At 39.0% G+C, this 24,369-nt stretch overlaps 1 protein-coding gene across 4 annotated transcripts in view; it reads left to right on the top strand.

The window, feature by feature from the left end:
* XB5885308.L (provisional ortholog of nuclear receptor coactivator 5 L homeolog) overlaps positions 1-22,464 on the top strand; it is a 56,031-nt gene extending 33,567 nt beyond the window's left edge. For all 4 annotated transcript variants that reach the window (XM_018257777.2, XM_018257775.2, XM_018257774.2 and 1 more), the window contains 6 exons: positions 10,522-10,721; positions 12,078-12,353; positions 16,504-16,689; positions 17,029-17,226; positions 18,720-18,857; positions 22,107-22,464. In XM_018257777.2, coding sequence (XP_018113266.1) covers positions 10,522-10,721; positions 12,078-12,353; positions 16,504-16,689; positions 17,029-17,226; positions 18,720-18,857; positions 22,107-22,162 — 1,054 coding nt within the window. In that variant the 3' untranslated portion in view covers positions 22,163-22,464. The remainder of the gene's footprint in view (positions 1-10,521; positions 10,722-12,077; positions 12,354-16,503; positions 16,690-17,028; positions 17,227-18,719; positions 18,858-22,106) is intronic.
* Positions 22,465-24,369: the final 1,905 nt, after the last annotated feature.

The raw sequence follows: 24,369 nt of genomic DNA, 5'->3' as shown, positions 1-24,369 counted from the left end.
GAGAGGTACATTTCCTGAAGAAAATGTGAGTGGTGCTTGCCGTGGCAAAACTCAGGCCCAAATCTGATTGGCTGTTGTTGCCCCGCCCCTTTTTTCCTAATTGTGAACCACAGTCACTCAGTGACTAACATACCAAAGTTTGGGAATGCTGTCATTTAATGTGTAAAAATTGCAGCATTTCTATTTTTTTCTATTGAAAATCAATGAATGAAATTTGATTGGTTGTTGGTGGCTCCGCCCACTTTTTCTAAACTTGAAGTGGAAACCCCCAGCGACCACATGTGATATTCAAGGTCCCTGACATCAATACTGAGAGAATGGCAGCCTTCTTAATTTTTCCCATTAAAACCAATCAAAGAAATCTGATTGGTTGGTTTTGGCTCCACCCACTTTTCTTAATTTTAATCCCAGTCCCCCAGTGACCAACTGTGCCAACTTTGAGGAGGCTGCCATTAACCGTCTAAGAGCGGCAGCAGTTTAAAATTTTCCTATTTAATTGAATGGCTGAAATTTGATTGGCTGTTGTAGACTCCGCCCACTTTTTGTAAATTTTGGCCGCAGTCACCCAGTGACCCACGGTGCCAAGTTTGGGAGCTCTGGCTTTATTACTGTGAGAATTACAGCTGTTTACATTTTCTCATTGAAGTCAATAGGGAAAATCTGATTGGTTGTTTGCGGCTCCGCTCACTTTTTTGGGTCCCCAAAATAGGACAGAAAAGTCACAACACCCCATTCCCGAATAAGCTGAACGGTTTGACACCTCATTCATGGGTCTGCGACAAACTAATTATTCGATAAATTCCCCATTATAAGTCAATGGGGCAAATTTGGGGACCTCTCCTGCCCCGGGGGTAAAACTTATACCCTCGTGTGGGGTATCATCTGACACAGGTCGCAAACCTCTTCAAATGTGGTAAATTTAACGTTTCTACAAGATTCCCTCTCTGCGCTAGAATCCGTCAAAAGTTGGCCTCAATGTTAATCTATGGGACTTTTCGGGGTGGTTAATTGCCCCCGCAAGGGGCAATTAACCACCCACCCCTTAGAAAAGTCATACCACCCCATTCCCGATTAAGCCGCACGATTTGACACCTCATTCATGGGTCTAGGACAAACGGTGCGGGACTAGTTACGCGCCAAACTTTCATACGGAAGAAGAATAAAAACTAGAGAGGTACATTTCCTGAAGAAAATGTGAGTGGTGCTTGCCGTGGCAAAACTCAGGCCCCCCATATATGTTGGGTGTCTTGCCCAGTCGCCCCTGGTGCCTAGAGAGTACACAAAGTCGGTAGAATCTGGATTAAACCGGTGAAATTTAAAGCCAACCAAATTTTACCATTGAAATCAATCCAAACAAACTGGCTATTTTTGGCTCCGCCCACTTTTAAAAATTTGCAACCCAGTCACCAAATGGACCAAGTTTGAGCACTCTTACATTAACAGTGTAAGAATGACAGGAATTTAAATATTCCCATTGAATAGCGTTAGGTAAAATTTGATTGGCTGTCTTAAGCTCCGCCCATTTTTCTGAATTTTAACCCCAGTTACCTAGTCATGGTCAGTGCCAAGTTTGGGGCCTCCGGTTTTAAAACTGTGAGAACGGCGGTAATCAAAAATTTTACATTGAAGTCAATAGGTGAAAACGGATTGGCTGTTTATGGCTCCACCCACTTTTCCTAAATTTTGACCGCAGTCACCCAGTGAGTAATTGAGCCAAGTTTGGTACACCTAGCATTTAAACCGTGATAATAGCAGCAGTTTATCATTTTTCATTAAGGTCAAAGGCTGAAATCTGATTGGCTGTTGTTGCCCCGCCCCTTTTTTCCTAATTGTGAACCACAGTCACTCAGTGACTAACATACCAAAGTTTGGGAATGCTGTCATTTAATGTGTAAAAATGGCAGCATTTCTATTTTTTTCTATTGAAAATCAATGAATGAAATTTGATTGGTTGTTGGTGGCTCCGCCCACTTTTTCTAAACTTGAAGTGGAAACCCCCAGCGACCACATTTGTGATATTCAAGGTCCCTGACATCAATACTGAGAGAATGGCAGCCTTCTTAATTTTTCCCATTAAAACCAATCAAAGAAATCTGATTGGTTGGTTTTGGCTCCACCCACTTTTCTTAATTTTAATCCCAGTCCCCCAGTGACCAACTGTGCCAACTTTGAGGAGGCTGCCATTAACCGTCTAAGAGCGGCAGCAGTTTAAAATTTTCCTATTTAATTGAATGGCTGAAATTTGATTGGCTGTTGTAGACTCCGCCCACTTTTTGTAAATTTTGGCCGCAGTCACCCAGTGACCCACGGTGCCAAGTTTGGGAGCTCTGGCTTTATTACTGTGAGAATTACAGCTGTTTACATTTTCTCATTGAAGTCAATAGGGAAAATCTGATTGGTTGTTTGCGGCTCCGCTCACTTTTTTGGGTCCCCAAAATAGGACAGAAAAGTCACAACACCCCATTCCCGAATAAGCTGAACGGTTTGACACCTCATTCATGGGTCTGTGACAAACTAATTATTCGATAAATTCCCCATTATAAGTCAATGGGGCAAATTTGGGGACCTCTCCTGCCCCGGGGGTAAAACTTATACCCTCGTGTGGGGTATCATCTGACACAGGTCGCAAACCTCTTCAAATGTGGTAAATTTAACGTTTCTACAAGATTCCCTCTCTGCGCTAGAATCCGTCAAAAGTTGGCCTCAATGTTAATCTATGGGACTTTTCGGGGTGGTTAATTGCCCCCGCAAGGGGCAATTAACCACCCACCCCTTAGAAAAGTCATACCACCCCATTCCCGATTAAGCCGCACGATTTGACACCTCATTCATGGGTCTAGGACAAACGGTGCGGGACTAGTTACGCGCCAAACTTTCATACGGAAGAAGAATAAAAATAAGTTTGCAAGATAACAGTAGTGATGCTTTGCTTCGCAAGCACCACTAAAATAAGTTTGCAAGATAACAGTAGTGATGCTTTGCTTCGCAAGCACCACTAAATAAAAATAAGTTTGCAAGATAACAGTAGTGATGCTTTGCTTCGCAAGCACCACTAAAAAAATAAGTTTGCAAGATAACAGTAGTGATGCTTTGCTTCGCAAGCACCACTAATAACAGTAGTGATGCTTTGCTTCGCAAGCACCACTAACAAGATAACAGTAGTGATGCTTTGCTTCGCAAGCACCACTAACAAGATAACAGTAGTGATGCTTTGCTTCGCAAGCACCACTAATAAGTTTGCAAGATAACAGTAGTGATGCTTTGCTTCGCAAGCACCACTAATAAGGAAAAAGGAAAGCTGACCCAAGAGAATATTGGACTTCCTCATGGGCAATCTCAAAAATCTAAATCCAAGCTAGTCTATTCTTCAATATAATTTTTTTTACTCTTATCTATTATTGGTCCATCCATATTATACTGCCATTACACAATGTTGGATGTTTAAATGAGCAGTTTACCTTTCTGTTTGGATACCAACAAAAATGGTGGTAATGGATTTTCGACTCTTTTTCCCTTTTATATTCAAAATAGATATATCTTCAAAATAAAGTGTGTGTGTGTGTGTATATATATATATATTAAACATGGTTTTATTTCAGGATCTAAATGTTAATAAAACAGGTGTTTTAAATGTTTAAAGGAGAAGGAAAGCTATGGAGGTAGTTTATTGCCAATAGAATAACTGCAATATTTCAAATTAGAATGCTATATTTTTTCTGTAGAATGTTTAACCTTACCCGAGTAAAAAGCTCCAGAAGCTCTTTGTTTTTTTAGGATATCAGCTGCAGTATTATCTTGGTTTGACATTACTTCCTGCCTGAGTATCTCCCTGATCACTCATAGCTCTGGGCTCAGATTACAGCAGAGAAGGGAGTGGGGGGGGGGAGCAAACTGAGCAAGCTCATGCCCTGGGCAAGGAGGTTTAAGCTGCAGGCAGGAAGTCTGATACAGTGTTTCTAATCCTAGTGTACCACAGTTTTGTGGGCTTGCCTTAATTTGATCTTTCCATGTTGTTTTTTTTTTTATAAGACTGTTGTTGAGTGCTAGTAATGTGTGGTTCAGCCTGGGAACTGCAGGTTTACTGCTGACCAGTTTTACCCTAAGGCAAGTGGTGGGCTGAATTTGCCAACATCTTTGCTGCTCTCCCACCCAGTTGGAGTTTTTTAATCATCCTTTCAATCAACAAGTAAACCAACAATTAGGCAGGATTTTTTCAGCCTTGTACAATGATACATTTGCTCTCGGCTCTAATTATCAGATGGCTATTAACCAGCATCAGTTGTTTGAATCTATTCTTGAAGTAGTACATTTAAAACTAGGGATGCACCGAATCCAGGATTCGGTTCTGGATTTGTCCTTTTTCAGCAGGATTTGGCTGAATCCTTCTGCCTGGCCGAATCAAATACTAATTTGCATATCCAAATTAAGGACAGGGAGGGAAATCGCGTGAATTTTTGCACAAAACAAGGAAGTAAAAAATGTTTTCCTGTTCCCACCCCTAATTTGCATATGCAAATTAGGATTTGGTTCGGTATTCGGACGAATCTTTCGCAAAGGATTCAGGGGTTCGGCCGAATCCAAAATAGTGGATTCAGTACATCCCTATTTAAAACATAACCTTCAAAACTTTATTTTGCATAATTAGGAATCTATGGGCATTATCTATGTCTCTTAGTTATATTAGTTGCTGTACTGCTTGCATATATTCTCTCCTATTCAGAGGTTTCAAAGGATACCAGAATACTTTTTTAATTCAATTTGAAATTCGAAAAAATTTGAATGTCTAATATTCATTCAAATGGTTCTGACCCGAAAATTCAAATTGTATTCGATTTGTATGAATCAAGTTTTTCCAATTGGTGAATATTTGAATTAGGACTGTTTCCGTGGTCAAGGTTTCATAAATCTCACATTAAAATTTACATTTGAATAGGGGATTAAAATTCAAATGTTACATAGTTAAATTGGGTTGAAAAAAGACAAAGTCCCTCAAGTTCAACCCCTCCAAATGAAAACCCAGCATCCATACACCCCTCCCTACTTTTAATCAAATTCTATCTACCCATAAATCCATACACCCCTCCCTACTTTTAATCAAATTCTATCTACCCATACCTATACTAACTATAGAGCTTAGTATCACAATAGTCTTTGATATTATGTCTGTCCAAAAAATCATCCAAGCCATTCTTAAAGGCATTAACTGAATCAGCCATCACAACATCAGCCGGCAGTGCATTCCACAACCTCACTGTCCTGACTGTGCAGAACCCCCTACGTTGCTTCAAATGAAAGTTCTTTTCTTCTAGTGTAAAGGGGTGGCCTCTGGTACGGTGATCCTCTTTATGGGTAAAAAGGTCCCCTGCCATTTGTCTCTAATGTCCTCTAATGTACTTGTAAAGTGTAATCATGTCCCCTCGCAAGCGCCTTTTTTCCAGAGAAAACAACCCCAACCTTGACAGTCTACCCTCATAATTTAAGTCTTCCGTCCCTCTAACCAATTTCGTTGCACGTCTCTGCACTCTCTCCAGCTCATTTATATCCCTCTTAAGGACTGGAGTCCAAAACTGAACTGCATACTCCAGATGAGGCCTTACCAGGGACCTGGCATAATTATGTTTTCATCCCTTGAGTTAATGCCCTTTTTTATGCAAGACAGAACTTTATTTGCTTTAGTAGCCACAGAATGACACTGCCCAGAATTAGACAACGTGTTATCTACAAAGACCCCTAGATCCTTCTCATTTAATGTAAAATGTGAAAATCAAAAATTCAAAACTCGAGCATTCGAATTTACTATTGGACCCTTGATAAATCTGCCCCTCTTAGAGTGTATATATACACATTTGTATGCTCTGAAACACTGTGGTTTCATATATGCCAACCTTTTAACTCTAACTTCTAGTTGATCCAGAGAAAGGCAAAAAAAAAAAACCTATTTGAAGCCTGTCCAATTGCCTCAGAGGGAAAAAATTCTTTCCTGACTCCAAAATGGCAATCGGACTAGTCCCTGGATCAACGTGTACCATGAGCTATCTTCCATAACTCATCTTCCATAACCCTGTATTACTAAAATAAACAATCCAACCCCTTCTTAAAGCTATCGAACGTATCAGCCTGTACGACTGATTCCGGGAGAGAATTCCACAGCTGTCACTGTAAAAAAAAAAAAAAAAAAACCCTTCCGAAATCTCCTTTCTTTGAATGGGTGACCTTGTGTCAGATGGAAAGTGCTACTGGTAAATAAGCATTAGAGAGATTATTATATGATCCCTTTATATAGTTATACATAGTTCTAATATCCCTCCTTAAGTGCCTCTTCTCCAGCGTGAAGAACTCCAACTTGGCCAGTCTTTCCTTATAGCTATAGTCTTACCAGCTTAGTTGCTCTTCTCTGTGCCCTCTCTAATTCAATAATGTTCTGTTTGAGCACTGGAGACCAAAACTGTACTGCATATTCTAGATGGGGCCTTACCAGTGCTCTATACAGTGGAAGAATCACCCCCTCCTCACGTGAATCAATGCCCCTTTTAATACAGCTGAAGACCTTATTTGCCCTTGATGCTGCTGACTGGCATTGCCTGCTACAGCCAAGTTTATTATCTACAAGGAATCCAAGGTCATTTTCCATTATGGATTTGCCCAGTGCAGTCCCCTTAAGAGTATAAGTGGCTTGGATATTTTTACATCCCAGGTGCATGACTTTACATTTATCAAAATTGAATCTCATTTTAGCTGCCCAGATTGCCAGTTTGTCAAGATCCTGTTGCAAGGATGCCACATCCTGGATGGAATTAATTGGGCTGGATAGTTTTGTGGCATCTGCAAACACTGATACATTACTTACAATAACTCTAAGTCATTAATGAACAAGTTAAATAAAAGTGGACCCAATACCGAGCCCCGAGGGACCCCACTAAGAACCTTACTCCAAGTAGAGACTGTACCATTAATAACCACCCTCTGTACCCGATACTGTAGCCAGTTTCCTATCCATGTGCAAACGACTTCATTAAGCCCAACAGACCTTAGTTTAGAAAGCAGTCGTTTGTGGAGTACGGTATCAAATGCTTTGGCAAAATCCAAATAGATCACATCTACTGCCCTCCCACTGTCTGATTTGCTGATTGCTGTTAATAATGCCATTCACTAGGACAACATTTTTAATTTGATCCCTTAACAAGCCTTCAAATAATTTGCCCACCACAGATGTCAAAATAGGCTGAGATAATACCTTTTTAAATATTGGAATAACATCAGCTTTTCTCCAATCCATAGGAACCACACCAGATGAAAGCGAATCAGAGAGAAAATCAGAAAGAGGGGCCAGTCTAAAACTGAACTAAGCTCTCTTAGAACCCAGGGGTGTATGCCATCTGGCCCTGGTGCCTTGTTTACATTAGGTTTTATTAAAGCTTTATGAATCATATTCTGAGCCAGCCACTGACTAGATTGAGCTGAACCAACAGTGCAGCTATGAAATGAGCCTGTGAACTCAGACTCCTCACGGAAGAAAATAATTGATTTAGCACATTTGCTTTTTCTGTATCTGTCACCATCATACTGGTACCATTATTTAAAAGAGCAACACTCTCAACCCACATCTTTACTATTAATATACTTAAAAAACGTTAGTCTTCGCCTTACCCGAAATATGCTCCTCATTTCCTAACTTTGCCTTCCCGATTGCAGTTTTATAACATTTATTATAGTGCTTATATTCATTAAATGCAGCTTTTGTACCAACAGACTTGTAGTTTTTAAATGCCTTTCTCTTCTTTCCTATTAACTTCTGTATTAAACCACATAAGGTGATTCTTAGTGCTTTTACTTTTACTACTTAAGTGAATAAATTGAGAACATTAACAATTTAATATTATTTTAAATGGCAACCATTTCTGTTCTGTGTTTTTAGATGTAAAAATAATGCCCCAATCTATGCTCTGAAGGGCAGCCCTGAAGGCACTAAAATTAGCTTTTCTGAAATTGATGGTTTTTGTTATCCCCGTGTATATTTGTTTTTTGACTCCTCAACAACTTGTGCCATAAAATTGGCATGCAAAAAGTTTATAAACTTGTTCCCATTAACTGTCCTGGCAGTACTGTTGCTCCAGTCATTTGGGTAACTAAAATCCCCCATTATCATTACTTTCCCCAAACTAGCAGCCATTTCTATTTGCATCAGGAGCTTGCCCTCATCCTCCTCACTTACATCAGGGGGTCTAAAGCATACTCCTACAATTAATTTGCTGTAGTCTTTACTGTACTCCTTACAAAGAGCTCCATCCATAAGACTTCCACCCCCTCATTTTCTAACATCACCTCCTTCTTTATATTATCTTTTAAATCATGCCTAACAAACAAACAAATCATCATTGAGGTGCAGCCCATACCTAGCAAAGAGCCTGTAGCCGATTGAGAAATCAGCCCAGTTCTCCAAAAACCCAAAACCCTAGGATTACTGACCGCACATGCAGAGTCAGCCCAGTGGAGTTCACTGGCGCCATCGCCAGAATATGCAAATTGTTTTTGGGGATTGCAAAAATAGTAGAATGTCACTATTAAAAATTACCCCCCACCAATACATTTTTATTCAATCATCTTAACTTTATTAATGGGAATTGATCAAATTAAGCTTTGGTTGAGTTCTGTTTTTCTGACTGGCAGTATATTTTTAAAACTTATACAGAAAGGCATTCTAGACCTAACTTGGCAGTGGAGCTATAGGGGAGTTAGACTTCAAACAAAAAGGTGAGTATTCTGTAGAAAATTCCATAATTTACTACGAAGTACACAACAGGTCATGTGACATATAGACCATGGTTCTGCATTTCAGAGTTCGTCGTTGACAATTGATTTTACAGCTTCTTATTCAAATTGTTTGATTGGACAATGCTGCTGTATGCCATATACAGTTTTGATTGAAGTCTTCAGACTGATTTATTGGACTTCCTAAATATTGATTTATTTGTGTATTGTCTATTGACTTTTTATGTTGGTTAATTTGTTTTAAGGCTATAAAAATGTTATATAATTGTTTTTATCAACCAAACACACACAAACCGCTTTACATTTCTCCAGTTCCTTCACTAAAATAGTAGACACTACTACTAAAATACACCTCTTAAAAATAATGACTACTGCAGAAATACAATTTACTGCTAAAAATACCAAAATGTTTCACAACCATGTACATCAATACTTTAGTACCCTCTCTTAGGCTGTTAATGAAACATCTTTCAGTATGGCCTCAGTCATAGGATGCACATTTTTTCAACATAGGTGGAAAGCAATCAAGCTCTTATGTAACTGTGCTCAGATTTAGAATTGTTTGAGTCCTTCCCTTGCAGCTCTGAACTGTTTAATGCCTCTGTAGTGTAGATTTTTTTTATTGTTGACATTCCTTCACATCTTTTGCATATGCATAATAATTTTACCCTCTCTTAAAACTGGATTCGTTTTAAAAGCGCCTGAACGTGTAACGTTTAATATTGAAAATGTTTTAAACTACATTAGTGGAAAGCACGTCACACAAACGTTGTTTGAGAATATGACTTTACATCTTTTATTTCATGCTTATAACCACACATTAAACCCAAATTAGGGTTGTTATGCTGTATGTAAAATAATAAAATTATATCTTGACCTGCAGTATTAATTTTAAGCATTGTTTTGTACTTGATCCTTTTTTTAATTAGCTTTGCACCTTTAAAGGGATACTGTCATGGGAAAAACATTTTTTTCAAAATGAATCAGTTGAGTTGAAATCCATTTCTCAAAAGAGCAAACAGATTTTTTATATTCAATTTTGAAAGCTGACATGGGGCTAGACATATTGTCAATTTCCCAGCTGCCCCAAGTCATGTGACTTGTGCTCTGATAAACTTCAATCACTCTTTACTGCTGTACTGCAAGTTGGAGTGATATTACCCCCCCCCCTTTCCCTCCAGCAGCCAAACAAAAGAACAATGGGAAGGTAACTAGATAACAGCTCCCTAACACAAGATAACAGCTGCCTGGTAGATCTAAGAACAACACTCGATAGTAAAAACCAATGTCCCACTGAGACACCTTCAGTTACATTGAGAAGACAAAACAGCAGCCTGCCAAAAAGCATTTCTCTCCTAAAGTGCAGGCACAAGTCACATGACATGGGGAAGCTGGGAAATTGACAAAATGTCTAGCCCCATGTCAGATTTTAAAATTGAATATAAAAAAATCTGTTTGTTCTTTTGAGAAATGGATTTCAGTACAGAAGTCTGCTGGAGTAGCACTGTTAACTGGTGCATTTTGAAAAAACATGTTTTCCGATGACAGGATCCCTTTAAGGTTATAAAGTCACATGTAAAGTGTTTGTTGAAACTGCTGTTTGTTTTTTATACAGCCATAAAATTAACTGCCCCTTGAGGTTAAAAAAAGCAAAAAAAAAAAAAAAAAAAGCTAAACCTAAACGTCATGGTCTCTCTGCTGCAAATATACCTTCTGTCTTTTGCAAATAACCATCATTTTCTTTCTTTAAAGGGAGTACGCCACTGCCATAGGCCATCGATTACAGGATCATGGCCTTGTGGTGGAGATGATTTACTTGACATCAGAATCTGGTCTTACACGTGCCCTACAAGAAGTTAAAAATGACGGGTCCCCGTTTTGCATTCTAGTTGAACAGACAAATGTAGCTTTGTCCTCTTGCACCGCAATCATTCTTCACGATTCAATCAAAAGTAAGTGTAGTCATAAACAGAAACTTCATGAAGGGAGAAAAATGTATACACATTTACAAACCACTCTGGCCTTTCGCACTTTGGCAGGGCATTATGTTACTTTTAAAGCAAGTTCGCTTTTACATTGGAAAACATCTAAATGTTTTAAGACTGGTTAATACTAGTCTGCTATTCCAAGTATATTGCAGCTTTAGTTGGCACTCATAAGGTTAAATCCTATTAAGGTACATACTATTGACATGACAGAATAAAGTACAATAGACAGCTTGTTCGCAATGTAGTAGTAAGTTTCTTTCTGCTCACACAAGGAAAAACATGTCCCCTTATAACATTCTCACAATTTGTAAACACCATTCCCAATTTTCTAACCATATTACTTTTCAAATGCTATTGCTCAAGTAATTGCGATTAGTTAATAACAATACCTGTGTCTGAACATCTTGTTACTGTGCATGGTTTAAAAATACAAAACAAGACGTTTTTTTCAAAGGAGACACACCGCTTTTAAACATACTGTACAACACCCAACCACTCTTTTTGCCTATTCTTAATCACCACCAATATGTTCCAACCCACATGAATAGTTGCCTCCGAAATTTCTTATTATTATTACTGCCTTGTCTCAAATGTAGCTTTTTAATGGAGATTCGTATTTATAAACAAAGCATATGTTATCAAAATACACGCATATTTTTATTTGCTTTCTGTTCCAAAATGTTGAACCACTTTTTTTTTTTTTTTTAAATATATATTGGTTAAAAGAGCTAGCAGGCAAGATGTAGCCTTTATCACTTAAGCTGCAGACGAATTACAACTAGCATGCATCTCTGATCTCTGGTAGGAATAATACATTTCTGACCATGAACTTTTAATAAAAGGCAGAATGCATTGAAGGGCAATGTCATTTTGTTGGGCAGCCGAGTGACTAAAATCGCGAACTACCTGCTCTAGCTAGCAAAAAAAAACAACCCAAAAACCTTCTTGACCCTGGGGCTTTTATTTAGTTAACCTCCACATAACCATGTTTAGTCCCCCCCCCCCCCAGTATCCCCTAATCCTCCCTTTGTTTGGTTCATGGGCAATATAGTGATATTTCTATATTGACTGTACTGTGCATGTCTCCATCTTAAATTTACAAACACACTGCAATAAAGATTAAACTTATACATACACACACTTTTTTTTACTCAATGGAAAAAATGGTCTACATTAGAAAGCTATAAATTTCCCAGTCTTAAACACTCCATATACAGCTACTTCATACCCCATTTCTTCTAAGCCCCTTTTCATTCTAAAAATGCTTTTCTTAGATATGAGCTCCAAACTGACATAGCAAGTTCTATTTCTCCTCTGTAGTACATCGTAATATGCCCATGGAAGATGCCCTGGCTTTGGTAGTTAAGGCTTTCGGGAAAATTTTTGGCGAGCGTGAACAGCAGGAGCGTAATGAAATTTCACACAAAGCAGCTGATCTGGCGGATGACTACCTGGAGCGGGCGCTCTATGAATCTTACTCTGTCCCACTGGACATTAGACATCTTCTCTTCCTTTTAAGCGATGGCAAATATTTATATTCTGAAGAGCTGCAAGCAATCAGTGACTACGTGACAACCAGGATAACTAAAGTAGAAGGTATACTTTTGCCATCACTAAAGACATACAGATCCACCAACCCCCAGTACCCATTCTCTCCATAGTATTTTACCACGGCATACCTTATATTTCTGCCACAATTTTAATGTTGTTCAAATCCGTCTCCATCACTATGTTAACACTTTTGCTACTATTTCCTCCAATAGCTACAGTTGTAGTGAAACTATAAGTTCCAGGACACCTAACACATTTTTTTTGTTTGTTGTTACCTTTAAGGCCCAAATACTATCATAATTTGAAGGTGTGTGTGTGTGTAAAAGTAGACAAAGCATGGTACTTCTCATTAAAAAGTGAAAACATAGGTGAAAACAGTTTAATCCAAGCACATTTTTGTTCACTTTAAGTGCTATGCTTTAACTTTTTCATTTGCATTCTTTAGCACCCAGGTATATATGTATGTATGTATGTGTATAATGTGTGCGTGTTCGTGCATTGCAGTGGACAGCACTCCGGCTAGTCTTAAGCTGACCATAGACGCAAAGATCCATCTCTCAACCTGCCATGAACCTTCAGTTTAAATAAAGTAGTAAAAGAACAGATCAGCAGATGTTCTGCCCCTAACAACAGACAAAGCTGGTGACAGTCTCCCGCTGAAAAACGTTAGATCGGCAATACATGCAGAGATATTATCGGCAGCCGACAGAAATCTTTTAACCTGGCCAATTGTCCAAACGACCGATCTCCGTGGGACGAAAAATGTCAGCACTCTCTACACACAGTCCAAAAATCGTACGAACTGAGGATTCATACGATCTGATCTTTGCGTATATGGCCAGCTTTACACTTGCAAAGACTCTTCAGTTCCTTATCAGGTCAGCCTAGCTGCTAATTGGTTCTTATCCTACAGTGCAGTGTGCTGAGTGCTGCAGGCTCCCTTGCACAGGCTAGGAAAGGAGGCAGCTGGAAGTGGAACAGATGGGTTAGGCAACAGATGGTTTTTTTTTTTTAGAAATTTTCAATAAATCAACCTGAAACACTGCTTTTTAAGCACTTTACCTTTTATGTTTACAGGAGTATAATGCACTGGCACATTCTTGTTTTTTTACACAATATGTCCTTTAAACATTAACTTTTCCAAGCTTTTCTGGCACACAGAAAACATTTTTTCTGTGTAGTGTTTTAGGGCTATTCCACATGGGGAGATAGGCACGCGTTTGCGGTCGCGGCGACAAAGCGCCGCGCCAGTCGCCGCGACCGGCGCAGGCGACAGTTTTGTATGGGCGCCTATGTAAAAACGCCTGTGCTAACCACACGAGGCGATGCGCTTTTCAACAGTCGCCTGAAAAAGCCTGGCGAGGCATTTTCAGGCGACTGTTGAAAAGCGCATCGCCTCGTGTGGTTAGCACAGGCGTTTTTACATAGGCGCCCATACAAAACTGTCGCCTGCGCTGGTCGCGGCGACTGGCGCGGCGCTTTGTCGCCGCGACCGCAAACGCGTGCCTATCTCCCCGTGTGGACTAGCCCTTAATATTTATTAGCCTTACTATAGCAACCGTAATATAGTATCCTGGGCTTCTCTTCCCAGAATTCCTTCGGTTTTGCATACAATTGAGGACGTCTCTCCTCAACCAATACTTTATTAGTATACCAAACATGAGAAATGATATCGAAGCCAGCAATATTTCCTGGAAAATGTTTTGAAGTAGATCTCTCTAAGGTAACAAGCAAGATAACATACATTTTGTTGAAGGGGTTGTTCACCTTCCAACACTTTTCAGTTGTTTTCAGATAGTTCACTACTAGAAATAGGTTTTCTTTTCAATTACTGTCTATTTGTGACGCTTTTCTAATTCTGATACACACACACACACACACCCAACAAAAAAGTCAGAACTTATAGGTCTTGTGAAGAAAAAAGTGGATTTATTCAACGTTTCGGCTCCTAAACGCGAGCCGTCATCAGATCCTGACGGTTCAGAGAGAACCGAAACGCCTTGATGTGGGGTAGACTGTAAAACTACAATAAAACCTCTATTTTTATATATATATATATATATATATATATATATATATATATATATATATATATATATATATATATATATATATATATACATATACATACATCACTTTGGTAGAGATTGCTTCTTAGGCTGGGAAACCGTTTCTATGGTCCAGTGCAGATTTGTGTGTGCAATAACTTACATGACTTGTATTTGCATGTCACTATGCACACATGGTAGATTTCAGCCAGAAAGCACTTGTGCCTGTGCATTTTCTGGGCAAAATCCACCTAATGTTCACAGTGACCGTTTAATTCCTTATGTTAAATACTGCACATATGGGATTGTAGTGGGTCATTACAGTATTAGCATTCTCTCTGGCAGAGAACTGTGGCAGTGTATGGCATAATAATTGTTTTTTAAAAGACTAATTTTTATTCAGCTAAATAAAGTGAACAGAAAAATGGAAATCATTTAAATTATCTTCATGCTACCAATAATGATAATGGTAGGAGAACGTGGTTAATCATATTATCAGTGCACAGATTAAATCATGTGTAAGACTAGTAAAACATTTGTCATTTCATCTTCCTTATTTTGTTGTGGTAACAAAACATAAGAAGATCTCCACCAATAGTGGATGCTGATAATAGCTGCAGATAAAATACTCAAAATGCGCAATGGTGTCAAAATATACCAATGCAATTTCGTGCAATTTGAGCATTTTCAGAATGTTGGGAAGCAGCTATAAAGCCTCAATAAAAAAACATATTTACAATCACCCAAGTCTAGTTAACTTTCATATAAGTCAGCTCAAGATATGACCGTTCTTTTCAGTTTTGGTAACTATGCATTTTGACTGGGTTTGCAAACTTGCTTTAAGCCACAGCATCCTACAGTGGTCGTTCACCTTTATGTTTACTTTTAGTATATTATAGAATTCTAAGCAACTTTCACTGACATTTTTTCTTTTTTATAGTTTTTACTTATTTGCCTTCTTCTGACTCTTTCCAGCTTTCAAGAGCTGATCCTATGTAAAAAAAAAAGCCCCCAAAAAAACCCCAATGCTCTGGCTACAAATTTAATGTTATTGCTACTTTTTATTACTTATCTTTCTAGTTGGGTCCTTTCCTATTCATATGCCAGTATTTTATTCAGATCAATGCATGGTTGCTAGGGTAATTTGGACCCTAGCAACCCGATTGCAGAAATCGCATACTGGAGAGCTGCTGAAAAAAAAAATGAATAAACTCATTCCACAAAAATTAAAAACCAACTGAAAATTATCTCAGAATAATGCATTTGTAATCATACCTAAAGTTAATTTAAAGGTGAACAACCCCTTTAACCAGTATGGATAGTTACATCTGTAGTTGTGAGACAAGGTAATTGGGTAAACTGCGAGTGAGACAAGGTAATTGGGTAAACTGCGAGTCCCATAGTTACTGTTATTTCTTTTAAGGAATACTGTCATTGGGAAACGTACAGTTTTCAAGACCAATCAATGTATAGTATTCCTCAAGCATATTCGGCAAGCCATTGTCGTTATAACCCACAATTCTCTCATGAATTGTGCTTTATAAGCTGCAGTCTCTTTCTTGCCCTTCATATTAATATCAATCCCTGCTCTACCAGCTGTTTGCAGAACTTTGTTCAGTCTGGATTTAGAACAGTTGTCAAATTACAGAATAACTGCTCTTGCTGGCTCCCATCTATTGTTAGGGCTTGCTGTTGTGCAAGAAACGCTAATGGTGGTCAAAATGGCTGTCTGCTAGTACTAGTTTTAAATTGGTGCTTCTTCTGTTTTTGGGCGGAGACCTGCCTGTACTTGCTATTAGATGGTTTCAACCTTTGTTATTGCTACGCAGAACGGTATTATATTAGTGACATGGTGAGTCAAATTTCAAAATGTACCAAAATCAATCTATAAACAAAGACTGAACTTAATTATTAAAGACTTGGCCAGGGCTACAAACATGTTTCTGTTTTAGGTTTAATATATGAGCTCTAGATTACATCAGCTATGGTACATGGTTCCAACAAATCTTTATTTGTCAAAGTCATGTTGTATGCCAACAGATGACCCTGTGTTAGTAATTTGTGCAATGTGCTCTACTCATTAGTTGATAGTCCTTTATTATTTGATGTTTTCATTTGCGTCTTAACATGTTAATAACAAACCTCAGGCTTTGAGGAAGCAGACACCAGCAATGAAGCAAAACCCCTCTATGAGAAGCATGCTGCCACCTCCACACACCTGTTGGACAAGCCTCCACCTCTTCTTCCCACCCCAGCCAGAAACACTTTCAAAACACCAGCTAAAACTTCCCTGCTTGGGGAAAGACCTTCAGCTGGACTCCTTCCAACTCCAGGTGAGGAGAGCTCTGTAGTGTGTATCCCTCTTATCACAAATTTCTCTGTGGGCAGTAAGATTTGGTTAAATATATGTTTTTCTTTCTTTAGAAAGATTTGGCAATTGTATAGTATAATTCTGCTTTTGAACTTTGATTATATAGATTTTGAACTTTGATTATATAGATTTTATGGAATACAGCCTTGATTGGGTAGAAACTTAATATCTCCCAACATGTGGGGAGAAGGCAAATATTCGTATCATGTATATATAGTTTGTGTCTGTATTTGCAGACTCGGCCTAAAAAACCTATAAATGATGGTATACATTTGTGAAACATTCTACACTGTCCACATAGGGTTTGAGCAGGCTGACCCCACAGAAGAAGACGTCAATGCCATGTATAAAGCCAGTATTCTATCTAACAGCAGCTCTGCAAAGGATATCTTGGCCAAGCCACCTCCTCTCCTTCCTACTCCAGGAAGGACTCCCCTGTTGAGTCTTGGCAAGCCATCTCTTCGTGAACGTCCTACACCTGGTCTTCTCCCAACACCAGGCCAGTATTGTCTCATCGTGATCATAGATGCTAGTTCAGTCAGAAGCTTTCACATAGGGTACAGGCCAGGACACATGAGTCCTTAAAGGGATCCTGTCATCGGAAAACATGTTTTTTTCAAAACACATCAGTTAATAGTGCTGCTCCTGCAGACTTCTGCACTGAAATCCATTTCTCAAAATAGCAAACAGATTTTTTTTATATTCAATTTTGAAATCTGACATGGGGCTAGACATTTTGTCAATTTCCCAGCTGCCCCTGGTCATGTGACTTGTGCCTGCACTTTAGGAGAGAAATGCTTTCTGGCAGGCTGCTGTTTTTTCTTCTCAATGTAACTGAATGTGTCTCAGTGGGACATGGGTTTTTTACTATTGAGTGTTGTTCTTAGATCTACCAGGCAGCTGTTATCTTGTGTTAGGGAGCTGTTATCTGGTTACCTTCCCATTGTTCTTTTGTTTGGCTGCTGGGGGGAAAAAGGGAGGGGGTGATATCACTCCAACTTGCAGTACAGTAGTAAAGAGTGATTGAAGTTTATCAGAGCACAAGTCACATGACTTGGGGCAGCTGGGAAATTGACAATATGTCTAGCCCCATGTCAGATTTCAAAATTGAATGTAAAAAAATCTGTTTGCTCTTTTGAGAAATGGATTTCAGTGCAGAATTCTGCTGGAGCAGCACTATTAACTGATTCATTTTGAAAAAAAATTTTTGTCCCATGACAGTATCCCTTTAATTACTGTTTTATTTTATTAAAGGGGCTATAAATTGCTGAATTTGGAGTAGTATGGACTATTGTTCTTCTCACCTGTTTTATTTACCCCGGTGTTTCTTTGCTTTTCCTTTACAAATAATTTTGAGGTATATAATATTGAGATGTTTGTAGGCACATCTAAATCTGTTAAGATGCCTTTCCTGAGAGTAAAAGTTCCCTGTGCTAAGTGACTTTTTACACCTGAAAATAGGCATCATGCAAAACCAGAAGCTTGAGCACGTTTTTACAGTTTATTTGCACTGCAGTATGCCTGATATGATATTATTGTAAAAGAAAAAAAAGGGTTGGCACCTCTTGGCTCAGCAGCTATTTTAAGTGAAGTGCAAAAATGTGATAAATCTGTTTAATTACATAAAGGTGCCTACTGGAGTTAAAAATGGCTGATTGTGTTGGTCCATTGCTGATTGTGCCTCACTAAGTTCTTCCCTCCTTTGAAAACTTTGTAAGATGTGTACTAATATTATATTGTGGCGGCAGATGGGGAGATAAGTCGCCCAGCAACAAATCTCCTCTACTGTGGGCGATTCAGGAGGCAACTTTGGAAATCTAAAGTGATCCCGTCGGCGATTCATATTCCTGCCTGCAAGAAGGCAGTGCGGGGAGATTAGTTGCCCGCAGTAGAGGAGATTTGACGCTGGGTAACCAATCTCCCCGTTTGCCACCACCCTAAATGGAATGGACACTGGGATATTATGTACTTACATCCAATTTTTTTGTACAGGATTATCCGGTCCAAAAGGTAAACCACCACCACTCTTGGCTGTGGCTGCTAAAAGGCCAGGTCTCCTTGGATTTTCTCCACACCCTCCTCCAAAACGCCCTCTGCTTGGTGAAAAGCCTGGTCTCCTTCCAACTCCTGGTGAGTATATTTCTGCTGTTTTAGTGACATATATGTGGGAACACAGAGTGTGAATATATATATCTATATATCTATATATATATATATATATCTATATATCTATATCTATATCTATATATATATATATCCTTCAAAATGGACCAGCACACCAAGTTTTCAAGTGTTCAAATTTCCTTTATTGCCATAACACAGGCCCCAATGCGGGCCGAAACGTTGGATGTACGAGTGTTATGGCAATAAAGGAAATTTGAAAATTTGGTGTGCTGGTCCATTTTGAAGGATATACATTACTTTGACCTTAGCACCCACGGAGAAAAGCAAAGGAAAGAGTGCAGGTACTATCTGGACATATATATATATATTTTAAAACATAGCATACAAGAAGTTGAAAGTTAAGATTTCTCTAGTTTTTTTATTGTATTTGCTTTGTGCACCAGACTCTTTCTGAGTGTATTGAAAAACACCTTCAAAAGTATGATTATGTAGCACTCTGAATTGCTTATTTAATCTATGTTATCCCTATTTTCATTACCTGTAAAAACTCCTGATGGCAGCTTGGGGGCTTCCCCATCTTCCCATTTGCTCTTTTTTTTGATGTGGGTACTAGTAAGTGGTGAGCTGTGGAGGGAGCCAGACTGCTAAGTGAGTTTACTTTCCCCTGAGACTGTTTGGTTAGAATGTGTATTGCTGCCTAAAGCAAATTATTTCAATATTCCCTACAGAGTTTCACCTGCAGCTAGCATTAACTCAGGCATTGCTCAGGCATAATCCGTTTCTCCAATACTGTTCATTGACTTTATTTTGCATTTTCTTGATCTACATTCTACCCATCATTTCTGTTGATCTGAAGAGATCTTTATTGCCTTAAAGTGGGGCAAAATTCTACCTGACAATGAGTTCTACTTTACAATGAGACGATCAATAATATATATATATATTATTTTCAGTTTTTGTGGTTTTTGAAATGTTTACATTTTTTACCATCTGCAGCTTTACTTTTAAAGGGGACATACACTATATTTTTACACTGCAGTAAACTATCTAAAATAATGTAAAATAGAAAATTTACATAAAATAATGTAAAAAAGAAGGAATAATTTTAATACCTTTTGGGTCAAATACCTCTGTATTAGTTTGGAAACTGTGCTTGACCTGCCCTTTCTGTAAGGTTCCAGTCTAGGAGTCTCCAGTATATGGCTTAGGTCTCGCTGGCACCTTCTGCCTATGTAACAGAGCTGCATCTGCTAAGGAGAGACTGGGAGGGCAGCTTTTTTCATGCTATACTTGGTCCTTCCTTGTTCTGTTCCACCCTGCATTCCTCACGCGGATCAGATCAGCCTGCCCTGCTAGTACCCTCCACTTGCCTGACCTGCTCTTTCCTCTCCAACTTTGCCCTATTTGTTCCTCCCCTTTACTGCATGTTCCTCTCCCTCTGTAACCTGCTCATTTCCCCCCCCCTCCGCTGCTCATATCTTTCCCTCTCTGCCCTGTTCCCCCTCCATTGCTCACTCCTCTACCTCTCTGTATGTTCATTTTCCCCTCCCTCCATTGCTCGTTTCTCTCCAATGAAACCATAATCTACTAGTATAAGTATTTTATTCTTTTCTGGTGCCAATGTGTAGCAGGTACGTACAATAAGTTAGAAGTGTAATTTATTAAAAATACCATAATCTTTGACATATCCTGTTGTATACAAAAAGCAATCAACATTTTTTAGGTTTCCCTAGTTAACTCCCTGAATGCATTATTAAATGTTATTCAATGCTAGAACAGCTGCATTTTCTCTTGCAACTCCCTGCACCTGATCATAAACTGTTCAATATCAACATTTCTGCAATTCCCTGCGCCTCATATCAGATCAGTATATGATTCAAGCAGGGAAACAAACCTACAGCTGCTGTTGTCGAATTGGATAACAGTACATGCTAATGTGTGCGTGTGCGCGCACGCACACGCACACGCACACGCACACGCACACACACACACACACACACACACACACACGAAGGGAGTGTGCAACAGTGTATTATGGGCTATAGATTATATCCATTTGGGCATCTATGGGGAGAGACTCCCACTCATATCAGCTTAGACTCTGATTTGAAAGGTTCTCTCTGCAACTCTAGTATGATATTTTTAGGAGGTAAACATTTTTTCCTGCATCATTACATGTTTTGAGGAAGGATAAATTATATATCTGAAGATGAATATTGTATAAAATGTCTCCTTTAAACTATTTGTTACGGTTTAACTAATCACTACAGTCCAAAACTGTTTTCATCTAGTAGTATAATGTCCCACTGCGCACAATTTGCCTACTGGATTGGCTCTTATATTCTTTCAAGCCATCAGTTTGGTTGCAGCTCCATGGCACCTAAAGTTGAGAATCTCTGTTTAATTTTACTAAAAACAAGACTATTCAAAAGCAGGAGGCTTGCACTCAATGGATCCTACACAGAATAAAGTGCAGATTTAAATAATTTGGGTTGTGTTTTTCCAGTGGATATTTAAATCTGCACTTTATTCTGTCAGTGCCGGCATCCTGTTTTGCAGTTTGGTTATTTTATCACTTCCTTCAGCTGTAAGGCCTGGGAGCACAATGATCATGTTACTGCTGGTGGGTAAAAACTGGGTACCAGAAAGACAGCCTCTTGGATGAGGATAAACCCATACCAGAACAAGTAAATTGGAGGGTTCCCACTTAACGAACACAGACAGGCTGGCATGATGGTGGAACTTGCTGAAGGTCTGTAGGAAATCAGTGTGGACCTCCTGGTGTCCCAGGATCAGTGTGGAGTAGCAAGGACATCATATGAACGATAGTACCCCAGAGGCCACTTGTTCTCAGGTGACTGAGTTTCACTGATAGGCTGGTTGAAAACAAGTCCATTTCTCCAACAAGGTGAGATTTTGCCACAGCAGTTCAAATTCCTGTGGATAAATTTGCTCATGAGAAATGCATTAAACTTGCATCATAATACGATATGTAAAAGTTTTTGTAAACACCATATGTACTTTTGTATCCTTATCAAAAAAATGGCGTGTCCTATTTGGCCCATGACCCTCCAAGTGCTCAGCCCCATGGGGTGCAATGCCTAAATTCACTGACCCACTTTTTTTAAATATAACTTTAGTAAACCTGAAGAACTGTTCAGTGGTATAGGAGGTAGTTTAAGCACAGGTAAAGTAAGCAACAAAAGATGCTATTAGTTAAAAAACAAACTTATTTTTAACTGTTCTGTTTTACAGGTGTTTCTGGTGCCCCCCACCACTGGTTATCTAAACCGAAACCATTGCTCAGCTGATGGGAAAATAACTCCTGCAGGCTGCACCTGAGCATCTACTATGTATAACTTAGTCCAAAATGGAGCAAGGCAAGAGAATTGTGACAGTTTGGGAAATATCCCCTCATTCCTTTAGGATTTTTTTGTTGTTTTTGGTTACTGCCCTTTGTAAAACTTTTTCCTGCTAGAGGCACACGTTTCTGATTCCGCTGACAAAATGAGAATTAAGTATTGTATTATAGAATGGCTGTCCCTTGTTTGTTTAGGGCTTTTTTGTTTTGTAATTTTCTTTTCTCAGAGAATACAGATTTTGTTTTACAATACCTTGGTGTGTTTTCTTTTATGCTCCTTTTCTTTTTGTGAATAACAGGTAACTGGAATATTTGTACATTTTGATTATAAAAGCAGATTGTAAAACTTAATAATGGCTGATCTTTGTATATTTTATGACTACAGCACAATTATTTTTGTATTGCTGCTAAGCTTATGAACAATTTAACAATTTTAGCCCCTCTAGTGGCATCAGTCTTCTCCTGTGACTGCACCCAAAACAACTATATTCAGCTGGGCACAGGAGCATGAAGCGGATTTTGATGCTAAAATAATCACATACTTGTGTGCTTCGCCACTGATCCACTCCATGTACCTGCCCCTGAGCCAATGCAATGGTTCCAGGTGCAGTCACAGGAGAAGGCTTATGCCAATGGAGGGGGCTGATTATCAGCCTAAGTTTAACTGAAGGCTGAGAATCAGTCCTCCATGGCATTATCCTTAAGGGTTTTTCTTATGCTCACATTTCATACTTTATCATACATGTCTAAAAATAATGTCCTTAAAGGAATTGTTCAGTGTAAAAATAAAAACTGGGTAAATAGCCTGTGCAAAATAGAAAATGTATCTAATATAGTTAGTTACCAAAAAATGTAATGTATAAAGGCTGGAGTGACTGTATGTCTAACATTACAGCCAGAACATTACTTCTTGCTTTTCAGCTCTCTTGGTTTCCAAAGGCAGTCAGTGACTTGAGGGGGAGCCACATGGGTCAACTGTTTGCTTTTGAATCTGAGCTGCATACTGAGGATAAAATGCAAACTCAATGAACAGTTATGTCCCATGTGGCCCCCCTTCAAGTCTCTGACTAACTTGAGAAAGCTGAAAAGAAGGAAGTAGTGTTCTGGCTATTATGTTAGACATCCAGTCACTCCAAAAAAAACCTCCTGACTGCGTATTATGTGCCACAAGACTGCCTAACAGCACAAAGGCCCCCAAAACAATATATTTTTGTTAAGTGCACATTCTGACGAATCAAAAATATGTAATTATGTCTTTCTACTCCAAACTACCATACTGGAAAGCTACCCTAAAGGCAGCAGTTTTTATAACATTTCTGAAATTCCCTAAAAATATTGCAATTGGGCGCATTTATCTCACCCAATTTCTTGCATACAATTGTAAAACACCCTAAATATTGACTCCAAGGGTCTACTGAACAGTTTGATGCCCAATATGCATAGATATACCAAAGCAGCTGGCATGTGCGGACCCCAAATAAAAATAGTGCATATGAATTTTCTCCGTTACCAATTCGCCTTCTGTGAACAAAGATTTGTGACTGCGTATTGTGTGCCACAAGATTCTCCTTACAGCACAAAAACCCTCAAAACCATATATTTTTGGAAATTACACATTCCGATGTATCCAACAAAGATAGACATCTTTCTACACCAAACTACCACACTGCAAAGCTTTTCTAAACATAGGTTTTTACAACATTTCTGAAAATCACCTAAAAAAGTTGCAGTTTGGTGCATTTATCTCACACAATGTTTTACGTACAAAGAAAAACCACCCTAAATATGGATGTCAGAGGTCTACTAAACAGTTTGATGCCCAATATGCATAGAATTACCAAGGTATGTGGTATGTACGGACCCCAAAGGAAAAACGTGCACATGAATTTTTAGGCTGGCCAACTCCGCTGCTGAAAACAGAGCCCCGACTGAGCGTTATGTACCGTAAGACCACCAAACTGTAAAGAAAAAAAAAACAGAAAACCATACATTTTTGCCGAGTTTTTCAGCCCCCAAAATATGCTGAAAAACTCTACCTCGGCTTATACTCGGGTCAAGCGCAAAAAACGGTCGCCGGCCTAAGAATAGTCGCCGGCGGCTAAAAATAGTCTCCAAGAATATTCGCCGGAGTCCAAGAATGGTCGCCGGCATCCAAAA

The sequence above is a fragment of the Xenopus laevis genome, chromosome 4L (genome assembly GCF_017654675.1).
Source record: "Xenopus laevis strain J_2021 chromosome 4L, Xenopus_laevis_v10.1, whole genome shotgun sequence".
NCBI lineage: Eukaryota > Metazoa > Chordata > Amphibia > Anura > Pipidae > Xenopus > Xenopus laevis.
This window is presented reverse-complemented; position numbering and strand designations above follow the sequence as displayed.